Consider the following 27,772-nt stretch of genomic DNA (forward strand, 5'->3'; position numbering starts at 1 on the left):
GGGAGGCGGGGGGGGGAAGGAGCGTTTCGATTAGACTCTTTATTAGGAAAAGATTGCTCCGAGAGGCCTGAAAATTAAACGGTGACATTTTAATTACTGGACATTGACAAAGGAAGCGGGCGGCGGCTCTCTGCAGGCCGGGCACACTCTGCCCGCCCCGACGTGCTCAGCTCCCGCTGGGCAGGGGGGGCGCGGGGACACCCCCGGGACCCCTTCCCAGCGCCCTGGCTGTGACCCCCCCCCGGCTGCTTCCCCCCCACGATTCCCCTTTTTCTGCACCCCATTGATGCTCCTCAGCCCCTCGCCTCCTTTACTTCCCCTCGCCCCCCGACGGCAGCGCTGCCCTTCACCTTTGAGACCCCCCCGAACCTCCCGGGCCCTACCTCGGGACCCTCCCCACATTTTTTCGGGGGCTGCGGGGCTGTTCCCGAGCCCCCGGCACCCCTCAACTGCGGCCCCCGACGGGACGGGACGGGACGGGACGGGACTCGCCTCCCCCTCAGCTTTGTCTCCGCTGCCACGAAGTCCCCCCCCGCCCCAATACCCCCCCCGCGATCCATTTGCCACGCAGCGGCCCCGGGGCTGAGCGGCTCCTTATAAACCTTGAACTTTCGCTGCAGGACGCCGCGGGGAGAGCAGCCGCAGTGGGGGACCGGCGGAGCGGCAGCCGCTGGGGTAGGCAGTGAGGCTCACCCCATAAATCCCGGCTGGGCGCACCCCGGTGCTTTATGGCCGTCCCTTTACAGCCACACCGCAGCACTCCCGCTGCAGCCTCCTGCAGCCCCAAATATTTGGAGATTTTTATATTTTTATTTTTTTTTTCCTCCCCCGCCAGACTTTCACCCACCTGGCACTGCAGCACCGCCAAGCCCGGTGAGCGGGGTCAGGCTCTGATCCCCTTCGGATTTGTGCCCCGTGAGCCCCCCCCCAGCTTGAAAAGTCCCCAGTGGAGGCTGAGGATGGGTTATCCAAAAATAACTGCTGTGACTCAGCACCCCACTGCCACGCTGCGGGGCACGGCTCCTGCTCGGTGCCACAGAGCCCCTCTGCTGCCCAGGGCCCTGCTCCTGCTGCTGCCCCCTCATCTGGGGCTTTTGGGGTCATGCTGGTTCTGCCCAGGGCAGGGGGGGCTGTGTGGGGTACGGGGGGGGCGAGGGAAAGCAGACAAAAGGGCGCTGAGCAGCTGGAGGCTGCAGCCCTGCTCCTGTGCCGCAGCAGGCAATGGAAAACCAGCCCCAAATAACCTCGCACAACAGAAGAGGGACCCTGAGCACCCTCTGGAGCACCCCCTGGAGAAGCTGGGAGTCCGGAGCTGGGGGTGTTTGTGACATGTTTTAACTCAGCACCATCAGAGCCTGTCGGGTGCCAAGCCCTGCACAGGCCGGCTCCTGGTGGTGCTGCTTGAGTGGGGGTCTCCCCTGTGGGGTCTCCCCCGTGGGGTCTGCTGGCTGCACACCTTCGTGCGAGCACAGGACGAGCCTCTGCACAAAGATGCTTTGTCCCCAGGAGGCTGAGCCGCTCTGCGCCTTGCGGAGCTCTTGCAGGGAGCAGCGTGGGGGCCGCCTGCTTCCAAATCCCCGCAAAGGCACAGGATTTGCGGCTCCGATTCCCTGAGCCCGAGGGTGCCTCCACTGCCCTTGGCCCCTGCGCTGCGGGGAGCAGCCACCGGCGGTGACCCCCCTGAACCCCCCTGACCCCCCCACCGTGGCTCCTGCTGCAGCCCCCGCCTGCCTCCTCCCTCCTCTTCCTCTCTGGCTGAGGCCGAAGCCTTCCTGGGGGCCTTGGGTGCAGCCCTGGGGGCTGGATGCCGGGGGCTCCCCTCTGACCTCCTGCCCGAAGGCAGCGGGAGCCTTCGCTCTCAGCCAGCAGGTTAGATTATTTTATTTTCTTTTCCCACAAAGACCCAAATTCCCAGGTTTTGCTTCAGAGGTGCCCCCCAGGCTCCCTGCATCATGGAGAGGGTCCCCCGCGGTCCGTCCCCTTCCCCTTGCTGCCTCCCGTTGAACTTTCCCTGTAGGACCACAGAGCTCCACGAGCTGCTCGCAGATTCCACGCTCCGGTTTGCTTTTGCTCTCTGATGTCAGAAGGATCAAATGAAGCTCCTCGGTGCTGTTCCCAGTGATTGCTCGGTTGCAGGGGCGGCCGGTCGGTGCTGTCCCTGCCCCACAGACATTAAAGCCCACGGCGAGGGATGGGACAGGGACCGCACGCAGCCCTCGAAGCCGCAGCCGGCCGCAGTCCCCACTTTGTGGTGCCTTTGCCAGATGCACGCGTGCACGCAGACACACACACACGCATGCACGGGCAGCTTTTCAGGCTGTTATTCGGAAAACAAAGGCTGCCACTTTGCCTTTGGAAAGCTGACAGCAGGATGGACTTGGCCACAGGACACGAGAAACAAAATCTTTTCTAATTCTGTGCCGTGTGTAAGGGCGAACACCCCCCCGGCTCGTCTCAGAGGATGAGCGCCTGGCAAGGATCAGGGGCAGAGAAAACTGGAACAGTTGAGGCCCTGGCACCGATGGGCATGCCCAGTTTTTCCCAGAGCCTGGGGGCTCCCCAAACACCCCCCGGTACCGCTATGACTGACGTTACGGGGACGGGCACGTGCAGCATCCAACACCCGCAGCAGCACCCAGCGCCTCAAGCTCTGCCTGGTGGCTGGGGAATCCTCCCTGCCTGTTCACCTCCCATCCCTGCAGCGGGTTTCGGGGCTGGGGTGACGTTAGGTGCAGGGCTGGAGGCAGAGCTCACAGCAGCACATTGTGCGCATCCTGCTGAGAGCAAAGTCACCTCTGCGAGTGCGCAGAGCCCGGCCGAGGCACGATTTCCACGGCTGAAATGCAGCACAGCGGCTTGCAGGGTGCACGCCGGGGGGGTTCCTTTGTCCGTCTGCATGGGTGCCCCCCACCAGGCTTATCCCAGCTCCCAACACCCCACAGAGCACCGGTGTGGGCTCAGCACCCACTTGCTGCAGGGAGAGGAGCCGTGAGGAGCAGGGACCCACCTGGCGTGGCTGGGAGCACCCAGGGGAGGCCAGGACCGAGCTCAAGAACTTGGGGAGGGAAAGAGGACAGAGGCCCCAAACTTCCCCCGTGATTGCCGGATTGATTAAGCACACTGATGAAGACAGCAAGGTTAATACACGTGCCAGTGAATTATGCCACTGTCAGCCTGCTAGCCGGCAGATTTGTCACGTTCCCATCAGCTGGCATCCAGCGCAGGTTTGCAGGGTGACGTCTTCCCCTCCCGACCTCCCTGCCAGCGCCAGCGAGAGGAAAAGCCTTGGTTTTACTGACTTTTTAAGTAAATCTGAGGGAGAGACTTTTTATCCAGAGAAAGCTAATGCAAACTGTTAGAGATAAATAAATGAAAGGGCTGCCTGTAGTCTGGTTGGCTCAGAGGGAGGAAATTTGTCTCACTTTAGAAAAAGGACCTGAAGGTATCGGTCCCGTTGACTCATTCATTGTACTGTTATCTGCCAGGGAGGTTGTGACATCAGAGCAATTAAGACAAACTTTAGTCTATAAGTTCATGCCTGCAACCTCTATACATCAAAAGAAGACAAATGATCCCTCCAAGGAAGGAAACAAATATTTTCCAGGCTGCTTCCAAAGTAACATCTAGGATTTGTAGCGCTTCGGTGGGAATTTTTCACTGCGTGTTTTTCAGGCTGCTGGTACATAATAAACTACCTGAGCTTTTCTTTTAGCAAAAGTTTATTTCTAATGCAAAAACAAGCAAACAAACCCCTCAACCTCCTCCCCTGCCCACGTCGCAGCAGTGCTCAGTTTGCTGACCTAAACCCCCGTTTACACCCCAAGCCTGCCTGTCACCCTCCTCTTCTCTCTGCGTTTTTGCAGGAAGCACCCGAACACAAGGACTGATTAAATGGGTGCCAGCCTGTTGTGAAAACACACACAGACACTGCAGGACTGACAAACACAGCAGAGATGCTCACGTCTTCTTTTTTCCTCTGCAGTAAGAGCAAAGCCAGGAGCTTTGCCCAGCAGCAGTGAGCGGTGCTCCCCGGCTCCTGGTGGCCACCACCACGCTCGCTCGTGCCCCCAGCACCAAGCCCCTTCCCCAAACAGGCAGCGGGGACACGTGGGGAGCACGAGGCCAGCTTCACCCCTGCTGCTCGCACCTTGTCCTTTCCCCCACGAGGTCAGGGGATGCTGTGAGCCCGTGTCCTGCTCCTCAGCCTCCTCGCACAGTGCAGCAGCAGCACCCTACAGCCGCTCCGTGCTGCTGCCAGCTCCCCGTGCCCACCTGGTGCTCCCCTTTTAGGAGAGGGCTGCCCTCGGTTGCTCCCTCTGCACCTCAGCAAAGCCACCACGTTGGTGGGGCAAGGGCTGAAGTCACCGTCCTGCACACGGGGAGCACCCCGAGGTGCCCGAGCCATGGCTGGGTGCTCTCTGTGCAGAGCTGGGCGCTGCCTTCCCTGTGTGGCTCTCACAGCAAGCCCCCGGGAGCACAGAGCATCACCCATCATGTGAGAGCACGACTGCTGATACACCTGACATGCTTTTATTCCCTCACCACTTTCTTATTTTTTTTTTTCCTTAAAAAACAAAACAATCTCAAACAAGCATTTTGTGGATGTCTGCGCTCAGAAGACAGCCAACAACTCCTTATGAAGTCCTCCGAACAGTCAGCGTGTCGCTCTTACAATAGCAAAAGACTAACAGTTAAAAAATACTCTGGAGCCATGAAATATACAGTACATTCAATAACAAAAAATATAGATAAAAATACTTGCTTTAAGGCTGTGTACAGTTTAACTGAAGATTAATCTGAGGACATTAAATTGCTCAGCAATAAAAGAAATGTGTGAAGGAAATTCCTTAATGTGTGTGTATGGGAGGGAGGGAGGCATCAACAAACATCCTGAAAGATTGTGCTGATGCTTCTAGAAAATATTTTTAGCAAAATATGATCCAGAAAGACTGAGAGTCCAAAGCGAGGGACTGCTGGTGCCAGTCCCCGACGAGCTGCTGCCGTGAGCCGCCCAGCTCACTGCGGTCCTTGCGTCGATCGCCGCTCCTCCAGCATCCTGCACACCCACATGGACACCACCTCGGCGTTCCCGTCGTTGTACTGCATGATGAACGGGTGACCCTGGAGAAGGGGACAGGCAGAGTTAGCCAAAAGAAACACAACTCTTCTTAAGAGAACCCAAATAGTTGTTTTTCTATTATTATTTGTAATGTTTGGAAAAAATGCATTGGAACGTGCTGCAGTTACATTGATAAAAATGCAATAAAACACCTACTCAAGCCAGTGGGCTTTTAGTTGGATCCATATTATCCACATACGTCCTTTATACAGAAAAGGGAAGGCTGGGAGAACCCAAACCCTGCTGAGGCCTTAGCCCAGCATGCCTTGAAAACATCAGGTTTTCTTTTTTTAAAAAAAACATTTTGAGCTCACCACGCTTTGGAACAGCTCCTTCCTAGGACAGCCTGTGAGGCTCTTCAACTACAAAACCACATTTTGATAAAAAGATATTCTGACAAAAACACTAACCCACACGTCTGTTTGTTAAAGTCCACGATTTCTGAGGTTTCTCTCTTTAATATCCCCTTTGTGCAACTCTCCCTCTCATAACAAAATGCAATCCCTTGTGCAGAGGACTTGTAAGACCCTTGACTTCTGCCAGTAGGAACCTTCCTCTTCACCTCACCCTTACACAGATGGTTGTATGAACTATCTGGGAAAAGTGATGCCCTTCCTGGTGTTAAATTCCCCCAATTACTCGGTCCTTGAGCTGGACCAGGCTCCAGCCTCTGCAGCACTCAGCAGCCATCAGGAGAGGCATGGCTCATGCACACACACGCAAGCACAAGTCCTTTGGAGCAATCATTTGACAAAGAAATTAAAATCTCACCTAAGCATTCCCTAACAGGCCTTCAGGAGAAGCTACTGCAAGAACCAGAGTATGATGGAAGGAGGGATGACGATAAAATATTCTCACCCATGAAACTACACGGCTACCGCAGACACCGCGGAAGAGTTAAGACACCTCCGAAAATCAGAACAGCATCTCAGGATTAAACAAAAATATGGCCTGCAATTTCAGCAGCCAGCTTAGGCAGCTCATGCCTCAATCTGGCCCCATTCCTAGAGATGGGAACACGCCATCTTCAGCTGAATCTCAAATGAAGTATAAAAATCCACAGGAAACCAAGCACCGCAATTACAGAAACGGCTGCAAGAAAGCGATCGCCAGGAGAAACCATCACAGATGATGAAAACCTCTCCCTCCAAATCACTCAAAAGCAGCTCAGTTTTTGCAACACTAAACTTCATGGCTCTCGCAAACAATGCCTGAAAGGAATCGGAGTCGATCTGCCGGGGAGCCCGCGGGGACGGTGACGTACATGCGGGAATTACCGGCACCGAGCACCGCGGCGAGCGGGTCTGACACGGGGCCCGGGATGCCTGCGGTCGGCCGGGGTAGGATGGCACCGAGCGGAACAATGAAGAAGCAACTGGGCTAAATAGAGCACAATAAATCCTCGCAGCGCCAGCTTGAAGCAATAAAACACTTGGCGGGCCAGGGCCAGCACACGCAGGAGGTGCAGGGATAAAACGCACTGCTCAGCTGCAGGACGCACGCGGGAAGGGCGAGACGCTGGCGCTTCAGCCCTTTGGGATGGCTGGAATCTCAGCTACAAGGTTTTTGGGAGAAGTCTGAGACGTGGGAGCCCTCCTTCAAGTCTTACTGGGACCTGTAAGACTCAGGTTGCTCGCCCAGTTCACCTCTGGGAGGAGATGGGAGCAATCCTCCGGTGGAGGCACTGGGCTGAGCTGGAGGTCCGCCACCAGGGGAACACCACACAGACCACGAAGACCTAAAAACATCTCAAGTGGTTTGTTTCACAGCCTCTGGTGCCCTGACAGCTGCCTAACAGCCCTGGCAATGAGTTTCTCTGAAGCACGAGCCCCTGCCAGCCACGGCTGTGCTCCAAATTTGCTCTTTTTAACTGTTACAGAAACAGATATTTTTTCCCCCAATATTCAATTCTTTTGAAGCCTCCTTTCAGGCACTCCTGGCTTCAGGGAGCAACGCTAAGTTTGTTCGAGGGCTCTGAATTTCACGTGCAGGCAGACACACGAGAGCTCGGCCTGCCGAGGACAAGGAACATGTCCAGAGGTCCCAGAGTCCGTTCGAGAGCTGGGAGGATGGCAGCAGACACTTCAATGCTACCGAGAGAAGATGGATGATCTTCAAATGATGCATTTGAGTACACAGACGCTCGCGGCACTGAGCATATGGACAACGTCTTTTCCCTTCCAACACCTGGCTACCAGAAATCTTCAGCTTTGGTCTTGAATGTCTAACGTCAGGAACAACGACGGAGCAAGACTACACCCTCTGTTTTTTTTTTCCTTACTGCAGATATCCCACAAACATTTGGGTTTTACTATTTAAACAAACGCAATCTGAAACGTTCCCGGTTTTGAAATACGCCTCGATTCCTACCTCGGGCACAATTCGGGAGGGAGCACGACCTGGGACCCGGAGGCAGGAGTCCTGGGGTTTCTCCCCACGCTGCCGCAGACTTTCCAGCCTGACCTTCAGGAGGCTGCTTCATCTCCCGCAGCCTTATGGCTAGAAGGGAACACGCGGTTCTGCTCTCTCGTGGGAGTGCTGAAAGGATCCGTGCAAGCGTGGTTTGCACAACGCCGCCACCTTTTTGGGTGCAAAAGGTGCAAGACTAAGGCGAAGGCTTATTATTAGCAACACAGCCTAGAGGTGGCTGCTCTGCCTCTTACACAAAACAGCAGCCAAGGACACCAGTCAGAACTAGGGAAAAGCAACGGAGCCCACAGACGAGGAAGAGCAGATGCATTGGGGCAATTAAAAAAAAGCTATTAGGAGACAGTCCGCTCCTCCCATGAATCTCCTTTACGACGGAGCGGCTCCCCGCAGAGGAGACGTCTCCCACCCACCACATCCTCGCCGTTCAGCTGCTCAGAGCACGCAGGGAAAGCTCGCCACGCTGCTCACCCTGTTTGCTTTGCTTCGTGGGGTTATTCCGTTGAAGCCTTGGGTTTTACGCACTCGTTTTTCTCCCTAGAAATAAGTTTCACCCGAAACCACTGTTTAGATTTCTCTCGTCTTTATACTGCCCTAGCGAGGATTTTTCTCAGCCTGAAGGGATGTTTTTACCAGGCTCTTTTTTGTTGTGATGATTTTTTTTTTTTAAATGGGGAATGTGAGAACAGACATCTCCACCAAAGCTAAGGTTACAGCCTCAGTGGGACCTGTATTTGCAGATCTTGGTAGCCAGCCCACGGCACGCTGAGGTCAGGCACATCAAGCAGGGAAGTCACAAGGAGCACAGGGTGCACGAGGTCCACGGATGGCCCCAAATCACTTTCCTGCCTCTAATACCCGGCCTCACCAGACCAGACCTCGCTCAGAAGCACCTTGCTGCTGCAGTCACACCTGCAACTGCAACGAAAACACACCAAGAGCACAGAACTATGGACAATGTGTGAACCCATCAAACTTGCCCTTGGCCTGCTCGCAGCAGCGTTTAAGTTGAGATGCAACACGAACTATCTAAGAGGTACTTGTAGGCAGCTCGGCATCCAGAAATGTCTCGGGGAAAACAATCAAAGTTTCCTCCGAAGGCTCAAATCACCATGGTTGCACCAGCAGCAGTCTCCTCTACTCTTCGCAACTTCTTCACAAGGTCACCCCGTCGGGTTCTCCACGTTTTGCCACTATTCTGCATCCAGTCCCTGACTCCCTCCCTTCTCGGGCACCTAGAGAACAGCAACCATTAGCTCCCACAAACCAAACCATGCACCGCAGAAAGCAGCGAATTAAACTGGAGACGTTTTTTGGAGGGGAGTGTGGAAAGAAGGGGAAGGGAGATCGGGTGAGGAGGGAAGGGAAAAAAGCCAGCACCAAACTGCTCCCCCATCCTGGCCAGGCACTGATCCGCCTTGCCCCAGCCCTGGGGTCTGGCTGGGCACAGCCTGCGGCGATTTCTGCTGCCGGCGGCTCGGAGCAGAAAAGGTCAGGCAGGACGGGGCTGGGGATAGCCACAGAGTGAGTGTCAGCCAGCCTAATTTTGTGTGTCAACTCTGAAAATTAGATAAACAATGACAAACCAGGCTTTTTAAATGAACTTGTCTCATCTCGTTCTCTTGATAAAGGGTACATTTCTCAAGTTGCAGTGTCCCGTCAGACAGGTTAACTCTTTCGAAGGGGAGCGCCTCGCAGAGGGGGCTATAAATGATTTAAATATCTGACATGAAATTAAAAGGGCAGCGCCCCCCTGAACACACAGCCCTGGTAATTCGAACTCGTTGCCCACACGCCATCAATCATTTAGCCCAGTCAATTAAATCGCCATTATTCAAGGGTAAAAGTTCCGTAATTTTACCTACCCTTAAAATTCAGTAATTTGCTTTCATGGTTTTCTCCTCCGGCCTAAGAAATCTTCATTTTTGATATTAATCTGCACAGAGCTTATTGCAACAGACCCTGAATCGTGTCCTCGGCAGGGCTGCAGGCACATGGGGTGCTTCCTGCCCCCAGGGGCAGCTCTGCTTGTGGGTTCCTCTGCCACTGACTATGAAATGTCCACGTTTGGATAGCACCACGGAGGTTTAGACCTACACCCATGTCCATAAGCACTGCCACAGGACAGGCAGACAATAAATAACATTGTTTAAGCAATGCTCCTGTGATTTCAGAGGACTTTCCAAGCACAAAGCAAGTGTGGGTCAGGCTGGTTTAATGGGTCCATGAGATATGCAGCTGCTGACCTTAACCAGGATGGTGAAAAAGCAGATTCCCCATTTGAAACACTAATGAGCCACCTATTTCCTTGCAAATCTGCAAAAATGACAGGGTGGGATCTCCTGGAGCAGAAGACATGGGGGGACATGGAGGACACGGAGAGGAAGGTTAGTTCCAAGCGGTGCCCAGGGACACTGCTCTTATTTTGATAATACGGTCAGATCCAACCCCAGCATCACCTCCTTGATTTTTTTCTTCTGGGCGGTGAGAGGTTAATTGGGGCAGCACAACTTGCTCCTGGCTATCCTGGAGAACGTGCTGGGATCAGGGCTGGCTCACTTCATTACTCAGGGGCACGTGAGCCTTCAAACCTGCACGGAGAGCTGCATCCCTGCAGGAGGACACGAAGGTTAAGGGGAGGACACCTGGGAATGCCATCCCGTGGCCCCTCGAGCTTACGGATGGCTCTGGCCAGAGCAGCAAATTGCACGGGGACGAGCAGTGCCGTGCCTGTCCTGCCCGTGCCACTGCCAGGATCACAGCCAGGTGCCCCCACGGCACCCACCTCTGACTTTGGGGGTGGTGAAAGCAGCAGCGGGTTCCTGGGGTGCTGCACACCCTCCCTCCTTCCTCCTCCCCAGCAAAAAGAGCCATGCCCTTGACTTTAAATCCTGCACGGCCAGGGCCAGCCTCTCAGCAGCTTCCAAGCTGCTAAGACAGACCTCAGCATGAACCTGAGGGGGATGGAGGAGGAAGGAGGGACCCCACTTCAGGGCCCAAAACCTGCTGGTAACAACTGTCTGACACCCAGATGTGATCACAACACCTGGCAAATTGGAAACGACCCTGAAGGACTTCACGCTTACGCAAGGGATGTTAGGAAATAGGCAGCGCTGCCGGTGGTTGCACCAGTGCGAGCCTTTTCACGCTCTCTTTTACAGGAATCCTCCCAGATTGTGTAGTAAAAGCCCTGTGCTCCATTTATTACGGAGAGGCACAGACAAATTATGCATTTCATTTAAAAATTTGAATTCAGCGTAACAAAAAATATAATAAAAAGATCCCAACTGTTGCAGACATAGACTATCAAGACGATGGCAGTGCCCTTAGACAGCATTTCAAATACAGTTTATTAGCCTGTGATATGAAAAGGGTATTTTTATTGCATGATATAATGCAATGGGACCTTGGGCGCTCTGCAGAAGGACCTTGCACTCAGAAGTGTAATGAACCCATAGTCCAAAAAACATTATACTGTACATTAACCTATCATTAATGGCACATTAGGGCTAGGGGCATTGCACGCTTTCTGGTCAGGGCTCCATCAGGACAGTATGGAGGAAACCACAGTCTTCACAGGCTTAAAACAAATAGAGAAAATAAATATTACTGATGGCTACAGGCTGCTTTAAGGGAAGCTCACTCTCCGCTCAACACGCGATTCTGATGCCATTTTTTAAAGGGGGAGGGAAAAGACAATGCAGCAGTTTATTAGGCAATATTGGAGCTGGCGTGTCACTGCTCTGCAGCACCGAGGATCTCGGTGGTGCATCAGATGCCTCAACGCAGAGCTTTTCCTGCAAAAACATGGCAGCTCTGAGCGCTGGGGCATCTTTTAAGAAAAAATGAAAAAATCAGTGCCCTTCCCTCACCCTGGATGACATGGGTAAGGCTTCCCTGGCAGGTGGAGTTAAGACCTCGGGAGAACTTGCTCTGCCCCAGCTCTGCACAGCCCCATCGCTGCTTGCAGGACATCTGTGACCCATTTCCACCCCACCCCACTTTTGCTCCTGAATGAGCTGGGATGTCTCATGTCTTACTCCACTGGAGGTGCCCTCTGTTTGAAGGCAGGCTTGATCTGTAAAAAGTCTGTTTGGCAACTCATCCCTGGCTGTCTGAAGGAGTGCAAGCCCTGCAATTATGGAAAATAAGAAATTGGCTGTAATCTAGTGCACCACAGTTAGCATCCCAGCTCATTCTCCGATTGCTACTGATGTTTTTAAGCTATTTACAGCTCTTCTAATTAAATGAGGGCACATATTCAAGAGGAAATTCTTGCCCACTCCCATCTTTAGTGGGAATACAAGTCAGACCTCCACAATGACAAATACAAACCTCAGCTCTGGAGCTGTTTTACCTCCCTGGATGCTTGGAGAGACAAAGTGCTCAAGCAACCCAAATTACCCCCAAACTGACCCTGTGTCCCCCTCTAGTGACCTCTGCACATGCAGGATTTCATTACTACTGCCTCCAGTTGTGGAGGATTTTACATCTAGAGCTTCTGCCTCCAAGGACAAGCCAAACTAAACGCTGTTCTAATTATCTGTGCTAGCTATCCACAAGGCCGATTTCTGCTCCCACAGCCAGGAATAGCAGCGAGGAATCCTCAGGCCAATACTCTACTGCTGACTCCCAAAACATTGTTAATTCACAGGCACAGAAGGTGTCAGAGTCCTCCTCAGGGGCTGCGCCATGCAGCTGCCTTCCCTCCATCGCTCTCTTCTAAGGCTCAAGTGGGGTAAAAAATCTGAAGGCTCCACATGCTCACACTGATCCGTGGAGACACGGGATATATACACGAGTGGGAAGACCCTGCCAGACACTACTGAAGTATGATCTGGCTGTTGCATCCCTTGCTTCACTTTTGTGATTTTAGGATGTGTTTTGCCCACAGCAGGTAACCAAGTGTTTACTGGCCCAGATCTCTCCCCCAGTTGCCACCCTCTATATATTGACTACTCTGGGCGAGGGCTGCCTCTCAATGCACTTGGCAAAGAATTCAGCACGCCCACAAGTCCATCCTCAACTGGCTGCTAGAGAGAAATGTCCCATAGCATGGGCCAAAAATACAGGGGTCTTCAAATAGAACTGCAAAGCTGTGGGGGGCAGAGGGACTTCAGCAATTAGAAGATGATAGCATCCAGAAGATAATGTTTTCCCAGAATTTTCCACCCCATGGGGACATCACCTGTAGCTTCTGCCAGCTTGGAGAGCACAAAGCACCCATTTGTCTAGGGTATGGTGGGGGTATCGAAGTGGGTCAGAAACCACACCAATCAGTGGCTTTTTCTGGGTGTAGATAAAGCAGGGACAAGAATACACCTATAAGCAAAATCAAGTATCATTAGTCTCCTTGAAGTTTGTGCTCTCTTTCCTCATTCCTTATTCTGAGCAGTTAATAGCACGGCCCTCGCCTGCTAAACAGTTCCACGCGGAGTGTCGGAAAGTGGTGAGTTTTGTTTGTTGCATGGCCTCCCGAACATACACTGTAATTAAAATGTTGATTACTAAACAGTTTAAATATATGACAGACAATGCAGTTAAAGCCTACAGTTAGGTCAATATGTGATTTAGATTTGCCATTTAAAAACTCTCATTTAAATTTTGCATACATTAATCACTACCATACTTCAATGTTCTGATATCCACCTGACTACACTATTAAAATAAAACTTGCTGCCCCAGGGAAATCCTACTTATTCTTAATTGTTTCGAGGCTTTGATGGGCTTTTAATCTAAGATTAATTTATGCAATTTTAAATAACTCTTCTTATGATTAATAAGCTTGAAAATTAAAAGGAGTCTAAAGCAATTATAATGAGCATTTGGTCATAACCTCATTAGGAGAAGGAGTGAAGGATACAGCTCTGGAATTCTTACAAGACTACAATTTAAGGTTACTTTCAGAGGAGTCAAACATAGTTCTTGAAATTGCAAAGGCAGATTAGCCTAGGTCAGTGCTAGAACTGCGGCTATCTAGATTAGCACACTAATGATTTTATCCCTCTGATAATATTTAAGATAGTGAGGAGATTATACAAAATGTACTAAACAATGATAAATGAATAACACTATGCTGAAGTCTTGGAGCTCAATTTCCTATACATAAATTTTCCTCTGACGAAGACTCCTTTCACTTTTTTCCATGTTACTTCTCTGAATGTGGATGAACTTTTTCCAATGCACTTTTAGTTTTTATACAATAAAATTAATGGCAAGTGATTTTCAGCAGGTTTAGTAGTTTTGTTGATGCACCAAAATTCTTCTGCAATTTGCAGAACTTGTCTTTTTTATAATAACAATTTCCAAGCACAATGGGTGGATCCAGAGGAACAACAGCTTAACTTAAACCTGAAAACCTTAACCTGAAGACAAGCTGTGCACAAATCACACCCAAATTTCCACTTTTAAACAGTAATATACATCTTCCATTATGATTAAAACCCCTTTTATAACCTTCTTCTGAAGCTCTGGCTGTTGGCCATAGCCAAATAACGTGCTGGTGGCCCTAAAAGCAGCCCTGACCAGTGTGTCTGGGCTGGCCGCTCAGGACAGCAACTTATGACCAGACTCAGAGTCAAGAGGTGATTTTCTTTCAGATCAGGTTAGCAGCAACTAGTACAACTCCTCTGACTTCTGTAGTACGGACTTGACTTTGTAATTCAATTCCTCCATACTGCAGAACCCCAGGGTGCACACGAGTGAGTCTGATTTTTGCTACGCTCTTCCTGTTGTGCATACTCTTCTTAAATGTGCAATGGAGTTTTGGTTTTGGCTGTGGCACAGGCAGATCTATTCACCCATCTGCAGATCATTCTTTCTACAGCAGTTTTGCTTTTGATATTTGCCGTTAAACCAGTAACTGTGCTTGGCATGCTTCTTGGTGCTTAGCTAACAAAACGAGCTAACTCCCAGCAAAGGTATTTTTCATGATGACTCTTAAAAAAAACTAAGGCAACCGAAATATAATTGGAACATGCTTTTGCAAGTGTTGCTGAGGTTAAGAAGAGCTGTAGAAGAGGAATAGAGAGAGTGGCCCAAGGCTGATAGAGTATGTCAACATTAGCAAGCTGTCGACAACAGAAGCAGATCTGCAGAGTGAAATGGTTGGTGCAGTGTTTCAGGGATGGAAGAGGTTTTACTTTTGACCAGCTCTGGTCTGGTCTATGGATGCAGCGCCTATTAGTAGCTGGAGCACATGAGGTATGTGCCTGGAGCACATATTCTGCTTTGGTTTCATTTTAAATTGATTCGATTCATGAGCTTCAAGACCCATCTGTGATGAAAATGGAAGTGCAGTAGCTCTGAAAGATGTGTAGATTCAAACCAAAATGCACACCTGACCTAAACTCTAATGTTAATTCAGATGCATCCTCAGCAGGGTACTTTAGCTCTTGGCTCACTGTGACAGCCTTGTTGACACCAAGCAGACAAACACTAAAAACTGATGTAGTGTTTCCTTCAAACAAATTTCCCAGACAGGGAAAGAAGGGAGAAAAAAAATGTGCTTTCTCCAAGTTTAAAGAAACTGTTTTCTACTGACTGAGTTGGAAAAAATTGGAAAAGTATCCTCCAACTTTGGAGTAGAAAATGCTGTGTGAATACACGTGAGCGTACATATACACACCTATACACACGGACAACAACCAAAACAATGACAACAAAACAGAAGATGATTTGACTGGAAACAAAAAGGAATAATGAACCATCCCACACGTCACTGGCATAGGGAAGTTTCTGCAAATTAACAGGTTGTTTTTAAAAGTACTCCATAAGATCATATCACATTACATGCCTAAGCACCATCTAGCGCAAAATAACACGCCTATGTTTGCCAGGTTTCAGTAAAAAGACTAAATAGAGCAAGTATTAAATGATGAAGCACAAACATACAGTATAATCATACTGCGTGAGGAGCTGACGAACAGGTACAGAACTATGTGTCAATAAATGTATGGAACCCTACTAAAAATACAGAGAAGGCCATAAAATAAATAACCACTAGTTGGTTTGGCAAAAAAAAAAAAAAAAATCCTTTGAATCCCACACAAGGTCAGTGTGCAAACGACCAAGGCCACCTCGACCACCTCCCCCAGGCCTCACTGGGAGCCAAGCTCGGCTCCGAGGCCGGCAGGGCCGCGCTCCCCATGGCGCAGGCAGGCACTGGCGGAGCCGTTCCGGCCTACACCAGCTGAGCATCCACCCCAGCATCCCCCATTAAACTGGAAGGGGCAGATGTGTGTTTATGGGACAATGAACTTTTCCAGGGCCTCGGCTCGTCGCACTTTGCCGTTACGGCCTTAATAAACCCGCGCGCTTCCCGCTCTGTGGCAGCTGCCTTCGGCGGGAGCGCGGGCAGCCGCTTCCAGAGGAGAGGCCGCGGCTTCAAAAAATCATGTTTAATTTAAAAATTAGAAACTGGAGCAGGCTGTGAGCGCAGAGGTTGATTGAAACAAAATTTAAATTCCTGTCAAGCCCATTTAAACACAGGGGCCCTTCATAGACAATTAGCTGCTCCCTGTGAACGCTGAATAAACTCAGGCCTGGTCACTGTTAGAAGAGAGCAGACCTACTGTGAGGAGCTGGAAAAAAATTAACTAAAATCAGGCTGTATGAAATATTTAGCCTCCCAGTTTATCACAGGGGTTTGAAAGTGTAAACAAGACAAAAATCGATTCCTCGGTGCCCTCCAATCAATCCCCCAAAATGGTTAGGGCATCTGTTTCTGCTAAATTTTGTTTACTCTGGCAGATTTGCCTTAATTGCAGTTGTTTATCTCCCATTGTCCCCGGGGCCCTAATCTCCCGATTACTAATACTTAACACTCATTTCACATCTAAAGCTACTTCTAATCCTCAACAGGTTTCTGGGGCTCTTAAAATTATTGAAGCCATGGGGACGGGAGATGCAACCTCTTTGTGAGAGGGACATTTTCTTATCTGCTACCAGCTGGGTCCAATCATCACCAGGGATGGCTGCAACAAAGGTGCTAAAAGGCTCTTTCACAGCCACTGCTGCTCCGCTGGGAATTCAGCGGATAAAAAAGAGCTTTGATGGAAAAAAATCCGAACAAGAGGGCTATAACAGTCCAGCCAAATAAAGTTACTGTCATAATCAAGTGCTGTCAATCACAATGAAAATCCAATTAAAAATCTTTCAGTGCGGCCCTCTTAAGTAGAAAAATGTTCCCTATTTATATGCGTTTTTGTCAACTGCACAAATTAGAAAGTCGTATTAATTGATTTTTTACTACTTTAGGCCCTGATCCTCCAGCTGAATTTCTGTGGATGTAAGAATCAACTGGCACAAATCTGATTAAGGGATTTGAGGCATAATGCACACAGGTCATAGGAAGCCATATCTGTATCTCCTGCTTTATACTCTGCTCATTCATAGGCAATTACTACTCTTATTTAATACTGCAGGAGAATCTTGAGGTGCTAATCAGAACGCAGGCCCACTGTTGCTGGTACTATACAAATGTCAGCAATTTCAATCTGTCCAGCGTGTCTGAATCAATTTAAAATTCCAGTTTCATTAAACAAATAAATACTGTACAAAGATTTCCAGAGCTGCCCATTACAGCAAATTCTGTGATGAATTTGGAACAAAAAGGAAGGATAGTATTCTAGGAGTTACAGATATGCCTCTTATTTTGGAACTATTAACATTTTCTTTCTTTTTAAAAAAATAAATATGTAGGGAAGACAACTGACATAGAAATATTAATATCATAAATGCACAACTTCTCAATGTATCATAATTCAAAGACTTGTAATTCTGCTACCAAAATGAGTGAGATGTAAATATTTGCCTAAGTGTCTGGAGAACTACAGAACAACTAGAAGTGCCAAATGGAACATTTGCTCAAATTAAACTGCAAAGCCCAAGAGACTCAAGACACCAAAAATATTAACTTTCATCTAAGCTGTATCACTCTAAGCTGTTGCCAATTTGTTTTTGCCCAATTTCCTTAGATTTTCAATACTTCTTTGTGCCAGCTCAAGTTATTTCTTTTCACATTTCACTGGAAAATGCCACTATATTGTGCAGCTTTAGGGCATGTTAGAAAGAAAGAGTCAGATTTTCACATTTTCCATAAAAAATCAGCAGTGGTATGAGCAATGGGACTGCAGAAGACAGTGAATGAATATAACACCTTAAAACTCTAATGCTAACAAGTTAACCTTGTCACATTCTTAGTCTTCTGTAATTGCTGGATTTAGTGACACTGATAGAATGTATTTCTCCATTTCGATAGCTGATTTCTCAAGTGACAAAGAAGAGCAAATCATATCCCTAAGGACAGAAACAGCAGAGAGAGAGCGAAGGAAAGAGAGAGAAGGGAAGATCCATAACCCACCTTCCCCTATTTCAGCAGAGTGTTGAGTAATGCAGCCTCCTGAAATAATATACTTTTTTCCTCCAAATCTTCAACTATCCTGACCAAGGAAGATGACAAACACACACTAACAGGAACACCTCGAATCCTAGTGTGAAATCCCAGCATCAGTGAAGTCAATATAAATTCTTCATTGACTCCAGCGTAGCCAGGATTTCATCCAGGACTCCTTGTCCACTGTGTGTCTGTGATCGATTGAGGACACAGTTTAATATTTATCATGTTTACAACAGCTGAAATACCTGGCTCTGTATTTTATTTTTCCTTAGGAAGTCAGGAAAAAGCCCTTTCCTTTACATCTGGTATGTATTTTGGTGTCTGTCAGAATTTCTCCTTGTCATGGGGTGAATGAACTGGGATCATTGTGACAGAGGACAGCCTAAATGTTTGCAAACAAAGCTATCCATCACAGGTTCAAGCACTGACAATTTTATGCTGGACAAATCATCTCTGATAGGTGATCCTGCACTGGCTCGGGGACAAAAAAAATATGCTTGTAAGTAGCCAAAGAGTGAAAATTCTTGGCTCAATGTGATCCAGCAATGATGCATAAACATCTAGACAGATCGAGACAGAAAACATTTATCTGTAAGCTGTCTTCAGAAGATTTACTGGATGCATCTATGAAAAGCAAAGTGCAGACAGCCCTCTGCTTTTTGTCAAAATTTAAGGTCATCAAAAAACCCAGCCTGTTCAGCGCTCTCAGTCAGTGATGCCACTGCTGTAATGCAAAGCCAAATTAGCTGTTGGGGGAAAACACTGTTATTGACAAACGTGAGTGGAAGTACGCTATTGGCTTTATTCTGAAGGTTTACAGGGAAATTCAGGTAGGATTACGCTGATCCTTCACTTGTTTGTTTAAAGCACTAAAGTATTTCCCATGGGCTACAAACTATGGTTTAACACAACAAGCTGCAAAAAAATTTAGCTCTACCTGGTAAGAACAGCTACTGATCAGACTCTCTAGAAAATGACTACTTAAAATAGTGCTACTTAAATGCTTCTCATTTGTTGCAGGTAGGGGAACAAACAACCAGAATCCATATTTGACAGTCTGCAATGTTTATGAAAACATATTTAAATATAACAAATGATCTATGAAAAAATGCCCACTGTAGCTAATAAGACCAAGGTGCCTACCTAAATGTCATTCCTGAAGTGTACAGAGGGATTGCTGAATGCACAGGAATAGGAAATTTCAATATTGCACTAGGCATTTAAAAAAAAAAAAACAACATAATAATAATAAACAATAAAAAACGTTTTCAGCAAGTCAGTGGTTTTGACACAGACGATGAACAATTTATCATACAATTCTGAATTAATCACGTGCCAACATGAGAACTATCATGAATTTAAAGGTTTTTTTTTTTAAAAAAAAGGAGAAAAGCTAGAAGTTGTAATTCCTATTTGGAGATCTAAACAAAAATGAGATCTGTGCAAAAGGAATCAAGTGCAGAAGCTGACTGGATCCTTGGCCAAAACCATTGCCTCTATCTGCCCAATATGTCCCTCAAGAAATCCAAATGGCATCCTAATGACTGTACTTTGAGGCATCCATGGGAAAGCATAAAGAAATAAATGCTACATGCTTGACTTTTGGTATTTCAAATACAATTTCCTTAAGTAAATCGCTTTCATTTATTCAGCAATATGTAGCTTAGTAGAGTTCAATGCTGTACTAACAAAAAAACTCAACCGGAGACTTCAGCAAATCTGCTGTTTTTTTGAAAAGCACATACAATCTGCAAAATAAAAGGCCAAGCTTCCAGCTAAAGAAGAGATTTTAAACAATTACCAAAGCGGGATAGTGATATCATAAAGGCAATTTCTGCGCTAGCTTGTTTTCTGAAACTCTCTTTGCCTCTGAACAGCTAGAACAGATAATAACTATTAGTAAATCAAACTCCTGCAATATCCAGCTGTGTCTCACACATTTACATACAGATAGAATGGGTATATGTTTTTAATATGTATGCGATACGTACTTTTACCACAGCTGAAGTGCATGTACAAAGGAGGAGGAGAATGGGAATGGAATCAGCATGAGATAATAAAGTGGCCTAGATAAAGTATTAGCCAGCGATTGATCTCAAACAGGGGATGTTGCTTCTCTCTGACCTGATTACTTACTATGCATAGATTCCATTAAATAGAGCTTAGAATGGAAAGCTTCTGAAAAATACCGTAAATACAGTCAGATCTACAGCTTCCTGAGCCAAACCAGCGTGCGGATGCCTACCCATACACTCGGCACAAGCAGGAGCTCAAACCTTCCCCATGCCACCACGTCGTGCTCGCAAGCTGCACGCACCCCACTCGTGCCTGTCTGTGGTTCCCCAGCAGCCTGGCTTGCAATGCCAGATGGCTCCGTGGTTTAAATGAAAACGGGAAGTTCACGGAAAAAAATAATCTTTACAGAGAAGAACTGCTGAGATCTTGCTTTTCTTGTTGGAAGGGGAGGGAAGAGAGATGGAGGAATGCACTAAGATGTGCAGATTTCCATGGTGCTGAAACAGGAGCAGGTTCAATTTAATTGACTCTATGCCTTTCTTGTCTTAAGAAGGAGCAAATTGGAGACAAAAGAGCAGACACAGTAAGAACAATGTTCAGAATAACCACTGGTGAATTATAAAGATCATTCCTTCCCCAGAACGGACAATTTTCCCATTGCTTGGTGAAATTACTTTTTTTTTTTTTTTTAAACACTCCTGTGGAAAAAGTATGCTAATTGGAAATACTTTGAATCAACTAAATTGCTGATTATGTATACACAGAGAAACTGGTGTTACATCATTTTTGTGGACAGGTGTAAGGAAGACTGGGTATAAATAGAGGAAGTTATTTTTTGTCAGCTGTTACGGAAATCTGGTGTTCGCTTCCACAAGAATACCTATGGTACTAGAAAGCCTGATTTTATACAGGAATTTCATACAGCCTTGGCTTTGGCCCTATTTTCTAACAAAATGTGTGTAGTGACTTTTATAAAAAGAAAAAAAAAAAAAAGGAAAAAAAAGGGCTTCTTAGCATGATAGACAGGGTAAATCCATCCCTGATGTAACCCTGTGACTTCACTGGAGTTGCCAATCTGGCACTCCAGGTATTGTTAGTTGGCTCTTAAAATGCATTTAACAATTCACTGATTATCAGGAGAGCAGAAAAAGATTGATGTTCTGCTCCCTTCATTTTGCTTCCAGTCTTTAATTATACTAAATTGGTTACAAAATAGTGACTTCCAGTACGGTTAATGTCCATAGGGGAGAAAACTTGCACTCCGCTGTTTTGTCTGAAGCTAACGATGATTACACGTTACACCTTTCGTCCTTGCTAGTACATTTCCTTTAAATCAAAACAAACAGCGAACAATGTGAAATCCTGCTCTCAGTGAAATCAACGGTAAGCTGACCTTGAGAGGTCCAGGATTTCACTGATAGTATCTGCATCACTCTACCTGCTACTGCTAGTTAACACAGAGATAGCCGTCAGAATTACAACAGAGGCTTCAGAAACAGAAGATGGGGAATTAGAAAGGCTATTGCGGTCACAAATTCCAGAATTCAGAGGATGTTTAAAGGTTTTGGCCCCGTTTTCCAGCTAAGCATGGAAACGCACGTACACATATGTATGTTCTGATATGCTTATGTACATGTATTTATTACATATATATGCAAATGTCTGTATGCATATAAATATCAGAAATGAAGTGCTCCTTGACAAGGCCGGGTCAGTGCAAGAATGCAAAGGACCCGACCAGAGAGCAACTACTGAGCTAGCAGAGAGCCTGCTGCAGAAAAGCACAGGGTGCTCTGAGCCCATCCGGCTGGGAGAGGGAATTTAGGCCAGCTTATGAGGGTCAGCCACATTGCAGGCAAGGACTGGGTCACTTCTCTATTTCAGCAGCAGTCTACTTCATGCTTTAGTATTTGCTGTTGCAAGTTCATTTATAATTGAATAGGAAGTAGCGTGAGGGAAAAAATGTGTTAAACAAAAGATTTTGTTTAAAAAGTAGGAAGGCTTTTTTTTTCTTCTCTCTCTCTTTTTTTTTTTTTTTTTCCTGGGCTGCTATAATTTTAAAATTATTTTACAAAATACCTCCTTAAAAGGGGACTAGCACACTCCAGGGCATGTAGTTGTAAAGATAAATCTGTGCACTTCCCTGGTACTGCAGGCACTCACCCTTTGGCCTCATTTTTATGACTCTACACCCTGGAGTGGTGTTATTGCTTACAAACATACATATATACTTATGGGGGTATGTGCGATCTGCAGATGTTTTATTTATAAGTGGCAGGCCTATTGCATCACTGAAACATGCATTTACAAACAGATACAGGTTTTATGAAACCCTATTCCGTTGTTTTAATAGCTAAGCTATCCAGCCATAGCATAATAGTGCACAAGGTAAATGTGTCTACATCTCTAGAACCTGTTCCAAGTTTTCTCAGATGTGACTAACTGCAAGAATTTTCCAACCATCAAAAGTTAATAAAAAAGACAAAATAAGGCAGAGTAAGCCTTTCATACGAGACACACCACCACCACAAAGTGGAGGGGGCCCTGATAAACTTCAAGGCCTCATTTTGCCAAGGTATTTAAGCAGGTGCCTAACTTCAAATGCAGATCTATTTAAGTTAATATCCTTAAAATGAGATTCACAGTTAAATACTTTACTAACCAGGGTCTACACTGAGACTAGTCTGGATTGTGAGATATCTGCCCCAGGGCATCTGTGGAGATTAGCCTTTAACTAGAGAATCGCTGCAGTAAAAAACAATTGTTTATTTTATTTGTAGTTCGTAGCATGAAAGCAAGAAAGGAAATGACGCAAACGTGTTCCATATCTTGTTGAAGTCTGCTAAAATTATCCCCACCTATTCAATGCACAGAAAATAAATTATAATATTTTTACATAAATCTGGAAGTGCCAGGAAACATAGCACATACAAAAAGTAATGAAACACTTGAAAACCAAAGATATTTGATGTGAATCAGGGGAAACTACAACTCCTATCTCCCATATAAATTATTGTAAATACTTAAAACAATTGTTTGATTCTGTATTTTTCTAGCTTAAAAACAGTACTCTGCACTAAATGCACAGCCACAAGGGACCAGCTTAAGAGCAGGTACCCCATTATTGCCTTACTGAAAAATGACATTTGCTAGAAAAAGAAGTGGTCTCTGAGCTCAGATGCCAACACTGAGAGCCTTTCTATGGAAAGACCAAAGCAACATATTTACTTAATCTTCTGTAGCCAAACTGATTTCATTTTACATGAATATAAGTGAAAACAGTAGCTTCTGCATTTCATTAAAAATACAGTATTTTAACCACATCCCCCGTTTCCAATCTTCAGATTTTGAAAGGTTAAGACTAGCAAACGATGACAAGGAGTGACCTACATTAAGCTGTAATCCCTGGACATACAAACTGAAAAAAATGTGTATTAAGCATCAAAATCGTTTTGATTGAAACTTGATATGGGCTGTGAAAGTTCTGTATCAACTCCCCAAACCACAAATGAAGCTTTGGCCACAACAAACGTAACAGCAAAACATCCATTAACTTGGGCAGAATCAGAATTCCACCTTTTGTTTGGGTGTTCTCTAATTGCTACACAAGCCAGAAACAGTTCAGATTTAAATTTGTACATGCTGAATAAAAAACACAACACAAAAAATGGCAAAAATTCCACTTCCCTATACATTAATAAAAAGCATTCATACAAAAACCACACTGGAGGGCTCTGAAGTTTTACTTACCATTAAATCTTCGGGAGCTGGTCTTTCCTTTGGTTGCTTTTTCATGCTATGTAACATAAAACAAAATGTTCGTATATAAACAAGTGTTTATTTATTCCATTTGCTTAAATAGTGAAGACATCCTCTCTTAACAGAGACAGACTGTGTCTAGAATTTCAATGTATTTCTTAACTTTATCACATACCAACAGAAGACAGGGCTCCTAACGGTGGCCAAGATGTTAATCAACTTCTCCTCTCCTCTCTCTCCCTCGTGGTCAGTGTTCCTCTATTATTTTGTTGACTGTTCGCCAATTTTCAATTTTCTGTATGTACATGTGTCTTTGGAGTTCCCTACAAATGTCTAGGTTTCATTCATCATTTTTGAAAGACATCATACCTACTAATGCCTTCCTCTCAATGAGATGTAGAGACAACAGTTTCCCTTTTATTTATAGATCTACGCTGCTTGTAACCATGAATATGTGTAAATATGAAGATCATTGAAAACCAATCAGCTCAGAAGGTATAATAAGTTGATTCTCATTTTGCTAGGGATTATTACATAGCTTGACATAACATATTATACAAACAGGTGGGAAATTTAACTCTAACACTAAACAGCTTCAGGAAAACACACAATACCCTGGGGTTTCTACCTTAATTTTTTCACATTCATTTCCATTACACTGCAGGGTGATAGTTCATTACACAGCATTAAGCTGTTTATAAGATCATGTTTCTCATCCAAATAGTCCTAGTTTTCTGTGCAACAGGTGCAATTAGCTATTGAAGACTGTGCTTAGCTGCATGAAGGAACACAATAACATGGCACAGAGGTGACCATCAGGAGCTGCCTACTGACTAATTGGATTACATCCAAACAGCCAGTGTTTATGGCGTATCTGGTATAAAGTCATAACGTCTGATATGCTGCTCACTTGACATCTCGAATACTTACTAGAAATTGATTGCTTAAATAGCATTCAGAGTTTGCTTTTTTAAACAGTAACGCCTCCTTCTAAAAAGAGCTGTGTGCTGTACAGCCTACATAACACTATATCTAAAATATTAGATAATCCATGATGCAGTTAGGTTGCATTAATGATACGATTTACCTTCCCTACAAATAACTACATGCACCTCAAATAATGCAGGCATGAGCAAGTAAAGCAAGCTGTCTGACGAGTAGGTTGGTAACAGTTCTAATCTGACAGTCCAAAGTAGCTGCGTCCCCAGGGAAAACAAGGCTATTAGCCACCATCAGTTATGCTTCAGTTTGACATCTGTGGAAATTTTAACACAGGTTATCCCTCCCCCAGCCTCAATGAGATTTTTTTTTTTTTAATTTTTTTTAAAAAAACAACAGCCTGTCGTTACTTTTTGAAGATTAAAAACGTACAGCTTCATGCACATCAGTTGTGCTGCAGAATCCCCCGAATGGAGGTGCTCTTTGTAAACTGAAACTATTGAAAAAGGAGGCCTACGTTATGCAAACTTGAATTATTTATTTGCTTTAATTAACTGATCATCAGACTGCTTTTTGTTTCTGTATTGATTGTTACACACTATGTCAGACCTGGAAGGCACTCTCTCCTATGTTAGATATTCAAAACAGAAATATTTTAGATGGCTTTTTCTGCAGTGGCTCTCGCACACAGTACAGAGAATTGGAAAACGCTGTGAAGCCTGACCTACAGATCTACGTGGAGCCAAGGGTTTCGAGTGCCTTGTTTTCGCTGAGAAAACATCCCTGAAGTAGTCCTCTCGTCCACGCGGCTGCTGCTCAGTGGCACACACTGAGATGGCTCCATCTGATTTAGCACAGCTGAGCATCCTGGAAGTGCATGCTCACAAAAGGGATGCTTCTCTGTCAAACAAATCCTAAATGTACAAAATTCAAGCTTGTTTTTTTCTGCCATACATAAATGACTGCCCATTATTTTTTTTTGTTAAAGTGAATGACAGTTAAAAAAGATTTTCCCTTCACTCTGTTTCTTTAGGATAGCTTACCCATAAGACTTTTATTCTCCTGTCACTAGAGAAGTGTATTCTTTATTCTACAAATTCCTCCTTGCCTATTCTCCTTTAATTTAAATGGTCTTCAATGAACTATTCAGTTTAAGGAAAGAAAATATACCCAATGGTGTGTTTTAAAATACGATTCTCAGTAAAAATTACTTACTGAAAAGCCAATGAATTAATCAAGGCTACTTGCCTTTCTAAACATCGTGGCAATTTTATAAGTAATATTTTAAAAAGCCCTAAATAATGATATTATACACCTGGGTTTTTGTGGCCTCTTTACCCTCAGATGAATTCTTAAGAGTCTCATTGCACAAGACTGCACCCACATCCAGGGCAGGTTTATTAAAACAGGAAAAACCCTTGTAAGTACTTTTACGACCCTTTGTGTAAATAACGTTTACATAATTTAAACAGTTTGCTTAGCTTTGCTGCCCCATCTGCCCAAGGCCCCCAAGTCCCTCTTCTCTCAGAAAGGATGCAAGGAAAGCCATAAGGTCTCGCAGAGCTGCAGAGTTAATGGCATGTATCATTTACATTGAGGGCATGGCATGTTTGCAAACTGAGCTTACCATTGAGTGATGAAGTGTACAAATGGCTCAGAGAACTCCCCGACTGGAAGGACGGGCGATTCCTGGGATTGGATTGAAACAAGAAGCAGAGTCAGAAGCAGAGAAGACAATTTTTTAGAAGGAGAGTAATATAACAGCGACAACAACAACAGCCAAAAAGAAAAAAAAAAAGGAATCAACAAAGCCTCCTTTTCACACAGAGAATTTGAGGGAGAAAGGTACAAATTCTTCCGAGAATGTGTTATAAAACACTGAATTTCAACTAATGAGTATTACACAATGGGTAAAAACATGTGGAAAGACACTGAGGGGAGGTGAAAAAAGGACAATGATAGCCACAGGGTAAAAAGGAAGGTAGGGAAAGTGTAAATGAGAAATTAATGATTATTTAAGTAACACACAAATGGTCTTGTAATTAACAAAGAGCTGTGAAATTATTCTTGTGTTGACCTTTGTTTCTTTCACTGCATTTGCTATTTATTTACACTCATGTTTATTTACACTTATTCATTTTAGAGGCTCTCCTAATTCGCAGTCTGTTCTAGATTTAAAAGATGAAATAATTTTTAGGGGGAAAATATGCAAGATTTACCAGTCTAGTGAAAATAACCATTCAGTGTTTATGAAAGAAAAAAAAAAATTAAGAGCACAAGGAAAAAATACAGAAATGGGGAACAAACAACATCACCATTTGCAAAGAAGGGCTTTACGAATTTAGGAGTTTTTCCAAGAATGACAGAGAGCTCCACTGTGTTTATAGTGTAACAGCTCAGGATGTAATGAAATTACACTGCAGAGTACTTTAACAGTGTCATCTCATTAGACCTACAGTTGGAACAAGAGAGCCACATAAAACAGGCAGCTGCAAATGACTCCATTCTCATCTATTCTCATTTGCTATTAAAAATACCTTTCGGCGGCTTTTTTCCTCCCTGACATCCCTACACAAAGTACCCTGCAAAGTATGATACATGCACCTATTTAAATTAACAAAGGAATGACTTATTTTAATCTCACTGTGCTTTGGAGTGCTTTGGCCATTTGGATGAGCAATATATCATTACATACAACCTTCCAGCGCTGCAGGCAAGAAACTCAGAGCGTGCAGCATTTGGTGGGAGCCAAACAATTTCTCTAGCACACAACTGTGTCAAATGCATGCATGTATTCATTATTGAGAATGTGAGGAAATAGCTTTGATGTAGTGGAAAAAAGAAGATGATAAAAGCACCTCTGCAATGTGTGTGCCATTATCAATGGTGGCAGATAGACACAACTGCAGAGCCTCCTATGTGATTAGTAAATATACATATAATTGCTGTGGCCAATTATCAGAAAAATGAGATCGGTAATTACAAGACAGAAAATTAACTAGAACTCTTATTAAGGCTTTGTTTCCAATTCAAACAATTGGAAACTGCTGGAAAATACAATTAAATCAAAAGTAAGTGAAGAGTAAAAGGAGAAGCCAAAATTGCTTTACAAT

The 27,772-nt window shown here is 45.5% G+C and overlaps 1 protein-coding gene across 3 annotated transcripts in view; it reads right to left on the reverse strand.

Moving 5' to 3' along the window:
- Nucleotides 1-4,514: 4,514 nt before the first annotated feature.
- Nucleotides 4,515-27,772, reverse strand: part of MAP2K5 (mitogen-activated protein kinase kinase 5) — a 125,774-nt gene continuing 102,516 nt past the window's right edge. For all 3 annotated transcript variants that reach the window (XM_068695374.1, XM_068695376.1, XM_068695375.1), the window contains 3 exons: nt 26,287-26,348; nt 23,712-23,757; nt 4,515-5,121 (listed from right to left, as the gene is read on the reverse strand). In XM_068695374.1, coding sequence (XP_068551475.1) covers nt 5,017-5,121; nt 23,712-23,757; nt 26,287-26,348 — 213 coding nt within the window. In that variant the 3' untranslated portion in view covers nt 4,515-5,016. The remainder of the gene's footprint in view (nt 5,122-23,711; nt 23,758-26,286; nt 26,349-27,772) is intronic.

Source organism: Anas acuta, chromosome 12, assembly GCF_963932015.1.
Source record: "Anas acuta chromosome 12, bAnaAcu1.1, whole genome shotgun sequence".
NCBI lineage: Eukaryota > Metazoa > Chordata > Aves > Anseriformes > Anatidae > Anas > Anas acuta.